The sequence below is a fragment of the Varroa jacobsoni genome, unplaced genomic scaffold (genome assembly GCF_002532875.2).
Source record: "Varroa jacobsoni isolate VJ856 unplaced genomic scaffold, vjacob_1.0 scaffold_60, whole genome shotgun sequence".
Classification (NCBI taxonomy): domain Eukaryota; kingdom Metazoa; phylum Arthropoda; class Arachnida; order Mesostigmata; family Varroidae; genus Varroa; species Varroa jacobsoni.
In genome coordinates this window covers 279,318-286,640 of record NW_019212962.1, presented here as the reverse complement: position 1 = coordinate 286,640, position 7,323 = coordinate 279,318, and the positions used below count along the sequence as shown (strand labels likewise).

The window sequence follows — 7,323 nt, the reverse complement described above, 5'->3', positions numbered from 1 at the left end:
TTATCTTCGTAATAATATTTAGAGTGCTCTAAGCACTACCATATATTTATATATATATATATATATATATATATGTATATATATATATATATAAGGTTAGAGGATTCGAAGGAGGGACTTGACTACGCCGATCACCGTTACTACTATAATGTTATTCCCATTCATAGTTTTCCTCGTGAATTTTATTGGTGTATCCTTATCCGGAGTTCTTCCGGACAAATACAAATTTCATGTTGTGCGCAACGTAGGCTTGAAGTAAATCAATTATAATACCCATCACGACGGAGAGATTGAAAAGCTACGTTAAATTCTCAGTAATATCCGTGGCGTCATTTCCCTAACGATAAGATTTTGTAATCTATGCGTAAGTAACTACCTAATTCATACTGTAGCTCGTTCCCTGGAGTTACTCTCATTTCGTACTATTAACATATCGTTTCCTATTATGTTTCTGTATAAAGCCCACGCTGTCATCTGCGATGTCACACAGGATAATTCCATTAGAAGACTTCTATCGTCTTGCTTTTCAAATGTACACCGAGCTTTTTTGAAAGCTTCTTTGTTTTCTTTAATTGTCTTTCCATTCCTCTTACGTATCACTCTCTCGCTTCTGTTTTTATTTTTCATTTTCGTTGCCGCGAACTTTTCGGGCTTTCTAGCAGCAAGAGTAATTTTCGGTTCCGATTGGATACATACACACGCCCAGTATACCTCTGCCCCAATGATTTGGTCACTCATACATTCACACCATCGAACGAGATATTATTTGCAGCGTCATTTTATGTAGTCACTTTTAATGACAAGTAGCGTCTGCTATGCAGACGCGAGGCTGTAGTCTGCTTTAGCAGACGAGAATACTTAGTCTGCTTGAGCAGACCATTGTTTTTTATTCTGGAACATATGGGTTAAGTATTTCAACCGGCGCAAGTTTTTTACGGTCTTCACTTCAACGCATTATGTCGGACGTGGACATTCGTTGTTTTTTTTTTGTTCTTTTCGCATCTTTGAAACGCTCAAGAGGTACACCTAAATAACGCTGCCGACTTGTAATAAGTACTAATACATCGCAATATATAATAATTACTCAACATATGATTATTTTTTCTTAATAATTACTGTGATACATTTATCATCACTGTTATCAATATGGAAGCGAGATAGATGCGGGGGCTCTTAGCTGTATAGTTCCCGGACACTTTGTGCCAGTTGTCGCTTAAGCGAAAGAAGTTCAAAGAAAAAAGTTGTCGGACTCAGCATCCGTTTGCCTAAAAGCTGCTCACAGATGTGCAATCGTCCCGCAATTACACCGGTTGACCAAGGACTTATTATCGGGCAGACAATTAGAATAGTGAAAAGGGAAAGGATTGCCTGCTACGACTGATAGCAAATCGGTTTCCCAATTTTCTCTGTATACAGCAAAGTCGGCAATATTCTGAGAAGGACCTGTTCACTGTCCGGATTCGATTATGCTATTTCATATATTAATAGTTATTCTTTTCTTATAGCCCTTAGTGGTCCGTAGGCCATCAGGTATAACTACAGGCAGCACATAAAATGGCCTATCATACCATACGTGCCATATCATTCTTACCGTTACGTTAAGAAAAGATCTCTAACTTCCTTTAAACATTGTAGTTCGGCTGCGTTTTTTCATATCATTTGCGCTTATTTCTTAAGGAATATGATGTAGTAACATTTGTTAATAATAATGGTATTATCTTCGTGTGTTCTCAAAGCTTGCCCTTCGCTTAGCTTTTTTTCGACAGGCATCTAAAGGCAAGACATTTCGAATATGCTTGTTCGATATATACAGCGTATTCATTTGCCCCTGAATGACAGCCGTTGAAGCACAATAGAGTAATTAATATATATATATATATGATCACCAGCGTGATTCTATTTATATGTTGTGTGCAGCTTCTACGAAGCTTCACATGTTTGTTGCCTGATAATCTAGAGACATTGCTTGGCGGTACAAATATAATGGACTCGTCTACATCATATGATCGGTGACATAATGCTGGCTTGCCACATTCTTAATTCAGCACTCCTTCAAGGAGAAGTCAGATCTGTTCCTCTTTATCCCTTTTTTAGATAAAGTCATTACTCAAAGGGTTTCCTGACAAGTTGCTCATTAGAGACTATTCAGCATACAATTTATTGGAATCCGTTATACTAAGCATTTTTGCTTGCGGATTTGATTGCACTTACAATGTTTGCGTTTTGTCCATGGCTTTGGTTCGTTGCTGTTTCATAAGCACACCGCTGTACACAGTCACAGGCGGACGCAAGGCCCTTCTACAATCGGCTTTTACCAGGAACTTCTTTACACCTTCAGACACCAACTGTGTACTCGAGCGCCAAAGGCGTGCGGAGGTTGGAAAATCACTTCTAAGCCAAAACTCTTCGCCTTAGACCGCCGTTGTGGCCGGCGACGGCTGTTGTGCTCCAACTGTTATAACGGCATCGGCCGCGGCAGCCGTTGTGAGCGAAGACAGTTGATCTGACGTCAAGCCGGATCCGTGATCGTGGTCTGGGCTAGTCGCCCCTGACTGTTGTTCATCGAGATGTTTATATTTATGTGCAGACATCTGGGCCAGTCCGAGAACACAATGTCGACAGATAAGACAGTGGTAATGTGTCTGCTTGGCGTGGGCACATCCTTCGACGGGGCAATCCCGCGAGCCTGATCCAGGAGGACCAAACTTTTCGAATCCCGCTGCTGCGACAGAGTCCAACTTGGCATGTTGCTTCCGATGTGCAGCCACTTTGTTAGTATCCGAGCAGACGAAATCGCACTTGCTGCAATGGTAGTGCGATGCCTTTGCGGCGCCAGGCACTTTCGCTTGCGTTGCCAACCCAAATGTGCAGTCCTGCCGGCCGCAGGATACGCCCGCTCTAAACTGGCGAAAATCGCTGCCCATAACACTGTCCAAGCGGTCATGGCGGGCGGAGTGCTGCGAGAAGCGAGTCTTGTCGCAGAATGAATAGCCACAATCCATGCGCTCGCAGTGGAAGTGTGTTTGGTGCTCCCGATAGTTGCACCCGTCGTGGCGGCAGTCCTCGTTAAAGCGGAACTTAGCATAGCCGGGGGGAACAGGCTCTTCGGGACGTTCTGGCCTTGCGGCAGATGGATTGGACCGAGGACGTTTGGCTCCTCCGGTCGCGACACTCCCCGGAGGACTTGGGATTGCGCAGCTATTGAAGGGGAAGGTTCGTTTCTCTCCGAGAGCAGCAGAGACGTTTCCGACACCGCCTGCGACACCTGAAAGAAAACGTGAATTAGCAGGGGCAATTTAAGTCACAGTTTGCTAGTCAAAACGAGGTTTCTATTTTGTTTTGAGCCTGAAGTTGATCGGCAGAAGAATCATAGAAACACCTAATGCAAAGTTCGTAAATCACAGGTCAGAAATCAATACGTACCGTAGAGGAACTCGGGGTTTGTGCCAGCCAGCGGTGATTGGGCAGAGTTAGCCAATTGGTGATGGAGTTGCAATTCAGTTGGCAGCTGTTGCTGCTGTTGAAGGTTGCTCGCGGCAATGGCGACCAATGGACTGGCTGCCTGGCTGAGATCACCTAGTGAAAGCATACCGTGCATATAGCCTTGAGCGGCTGCGGCGGTGGCCTGAGGGGATCCACTCAAGCCCCAGAAAAGGGGTGCACCTGAAAGGCACACAGATCCGGCAAAGCGAGGACTCTGAAGGATGCTACTGGCATCTCCTGATTCGGGCGTACGTAGCAGTCCGCTTAACTGCTGCTGCAACGCGAGTGCTGCGGCCTGATCTGGTGCTCCAGTACTGCTCAAAGGACTCGGCGGCTCCTCCTTGAGGAGGGTTGCTTCTTTGTGGAGAGCCGACAGTGGAAAGAAAATGCCAGCCGATTTGACCATGCCAGCTAGTCCAGCGCCTGCCCCACCACTACTTCCTCCACCAATGGAGCCAGCCTGCGGCGACTGATCGGGACTGCTGCTTGCGGCTGTTAACTTCGATTCTTCACCATCGGATGTCTTCTTCGAGAACGGTGACGAGTTGGCGTTTCTTTGGTCTTCAGGGGACGACAAGGTAGCCTGGCTGGCCGATAGTTCGCCAACGGTTGGCTCACACTTTACCGGCGTCACCGGTGTAAGTGGCGCCCCCGGGGATGGAGAACCTGTGCCAGTAACCAACGATGCCGCCGAGTGATGTGCTATTGTCTGCGCCTGGGAGGCGTGCGTTGCGTCGTGTGCACTGATGGCTGAGACGCGCACGAACGAGAAATCGCAACCATCACGAGTACAGTGGAAATGCCTACTGCGTCGATTGCTTTCGCAGTTCTGTCGACGGCAGTCCACGCTACGGTCGTAGAACTCGTAAGTTTCGCCAATATCTATGCTGTCATGAAAATCTTTCGAGTGCAGCTCGAGAATATCTTCTCGGTTGGTCGCATAATGGCATCGTGGTACTGTGCAGTGGAAATGGCGGTCGCATTCCGAGAACGCGCAGAGCTCGTCAGGGCATGGTCCGCCCAAGCGGAATACGTCGAAGCCTTCTACTGAACAGAGAGCGCCGCCATCTGCTTGACCAGATAGAAGGGAGTCGTCGAGCGAACGGGGTATACAGCCCAGAGAGTCATCTGCATTTGCCTGCATGTGCACTTGTTGCTGTTGTTGTTGCTGGTGCTGCTGGTGCTGCTGCTGCTGCTGCTGCTGCTGCTGATGTTGCTGGCCTTCAGCCAAAAGGCGCATCGTATTCTGAAGTTGTGCAGCGAGTTGTCCATTCAGGGGCGTAACCGGTGCGATCGTTGTGGCACTCCCCACCGGTGTGGCAAGGGGGCTGCTGGTACCTCCGGTTACAGCGGCTACCTTAGGTGAATCGAGCTTAGCGGGTCGACCCCGCTTCTTTGGAAAGTTGACATTGCCATCGCCTGTTACGGCGCACGGGGTCCGTGCTAATAATTCCTCTTTGGTTGGTTTGGCATTTTTGTCGTTGAGGTCATGGAACTTGAAATGTTCGAGCCGCTTGAATGGCGGGTCACTGCTGCTCACGATGTCCTTACAACCCGGCTGCAATATCAGAGCGAACGCAAACGTCGGTACTTGTGACCAATACTGCACTGTTTTTAAAAGCGTGCGCCTGAAACTGGACCTGTTAACACTATTATAGCCAGTTAGTAGAAAATACTATGCTTACCCAAATACAATGGTAGTGTTTCTCTCTGAGATAGTATGGGCAAAAATCCTTAGTACAATCAGCCTCGATACTTTTGCCCACAGTATGAAAAAAAGATTGCGTAATGCGATCTTGATATTCATGGCTTGCTGCATGCTCATTGGCTTCGCGGGATTCGCCGTTCGGCCCTGCCTGGATAACAGCTGTACAGTTGTCTAAAACGCAAAAAAAAACCAATCAGAAATTTATAAAATGTCAAATGGCATTCTCAGTGTAAATTACACTGCTTTTGTTTGGCACATACGCGTACCTGTAATACAATGGTAGTGTTCGCGGTACATGAGATCGCAATCGGCCTTGCACACATCGCCAACGGGATAACGGTTCATGAAGCGGGTCCACGTATCATCATCCGCAAGGATCGGCATCCGGTCCTCGTCATCCACAGGTATCAAGCTATTGGCTGAAGCTATCGAGCCGAAGATACTCGAACTACTCTTCCCATAGCCTACGATCGATAAAGGGGAAGCCCCATTAGTTAAAAAGCCCGATTTTTCCCAACAGTCTCTGTAGACTTCATTATAATTAAGGCAAGCGCTTAACACGAACTGTTCTGTAAAAGCCTTTCTGAAACGGGTTTTGTTCAGTTACAAAAAAGTTGACACGCAATTTGCTTTCTCTAATGTAATGTCTAGTAGAGTAGGGGTGCCAATTGCTAGATATAATTAATAGCGGCATATAACATCATAAGCAGTTAGTAAATCGACACCTCATTATATACAGCAGGGCTTCTAATAAATAATGATTGCCGCTTACCAAGCTGGCTCTTCGGCGTGCTAGTATCAACTGGGGTATAGCTCGTGTTATGTCCGTTACTTCCGGGAGTGCCAGACCGCGACTGAAGTGCTTGTTGTGAAACTCCGGGAGGAGAATCTGGTGCCTTCAGGTCACCAGGGACACCCAGGATCGCCCCCGGGGGCATCGCAGCTGCTAACGCGGCCGCCGCAGCTTCCCCTGGTGACAACATCCCACCCTGCTGTTGGACTTGCGCCATCTTGATTTTCCGATAAGCGAGTTCGCTATCCTGTCGCTCATGTTTCCGCTTGTGAGAATACAGTTGGCCAGAACTCTGTAGTACGTAATTGCAGCCGGGTCGGATGCAATGAATGTGATTGCATACAAGGTGGAATCGACAGCCAGCGAATACGCATGCTTCGTGCTTAAGAAACTTTCTAAATCCATCTTTGGCTAGCTGTTCGTCCTTGATGTGGTACGTCTTATGCTTTTCGATATCAGCCTTATTTTTGAACGTCGTCGAACAGTTGTCACGGATACAATGGAAGTGTGTCGTCCGTTGGCCGTAGAACGCGCATGCTGGCGTTTCGCAGCACTCGGTAGCGCGGAATCGCTGAAATCCTTCTTGAATAATGGCGATATCTTTGCGATGGTAGTTTGAGTGCATCTGCACGTCCGATGTTGAAATATAGCACTTGTCACATTTGTCGTGCATGCAATGGTAATGGGTCTGTTTTCTGTTGTGGACACAATCAGGAAACTTCACAGAACAATCGTCTGATGGTGAGTAGCGTAGAAATCCGTACTGAAGACTTTCGTCCCGTTTCTTATGCCATTTGAAATGACGAACCATCTCTTCCTTCTTCACGAACACCTGCGAAGAGAGAGATATACACAAATAATGCATGAAACTCCTCTGTGTTTATATCATGCTACAAGAGATAAAGTGAGCAACTAAGTATTACCAGATATCCTTTTTCGCGTCCTGCATCTAGTACTCAACCCGTTAGACATTACTTCAGATGGCAGGCCCCTAGCACGACACGCGCGTGCGTGTCTACGCCCGAATTCAAACCTAAATTATCACACGTCGATATTCCTAGGTTTTGCGGGCAAACACGTTACACACTGCACTACTACGACAACTGATATCATCCTATAAGAACTACGATCCTATCAATTTCATTGCCTTTTTGTGCTTTCTCGTGGAGGCACGATTTACCCTGAAACGTGTAAGTAGAATAGAATGTACAGGATTTCTACTCAACGTTTAGCAAACATACGCCATTGTCCGTCATAGCCGATTGAATAGATTATTTTTTAACGAAACCCTGATACGGGGTGAGTGAGTTCGAAGAAGTGCATATATATATATATATAT

General features: G+C 46.6%; 1 protein-coding gene across 1 annotated transcript in view; it reads right to left on the bottom strand.

The window, feature by feature from the left end:
- Positions 1 to 10: 10 nt before the first annotated feature.
- The window catches only part of LOC111261184 (zinc finger protein castor homolog 1), a 76,908-nt gene continuing 69,595 nt past the window's right edge, over positions 11 to 7,323 (bottom strand). Inside the window, exons 6-10 of the mRNA XM_022834487.2 lie at positions 5,964 to 6,816; positions 5,458 to 5,655; positions 5,169 to 5,362; positions 3,424 to 5,041; positions 11 to 3,265 (exon numbers count right to left, since the gene is read on the bottom strand). Coding sequence (XP_022690222.2) covers positions 2,412 to 3,265; positions 3,424 to 5,041; positions 5,169 to 5,362; positions 5,458 to 5,655; positions 5,964 to 6,816 — 3,717 coding nt within the window. The 3' untranslated portion in view covers positions 11 to 2,411. The remainder of the gene's footprint in view (positions 3,266 to 3,423; positions 5,042 to 5,168; positions 5,363 to 5,457; positions 5,656 to 5,963; positions 6,817 to 7,323) is intronic.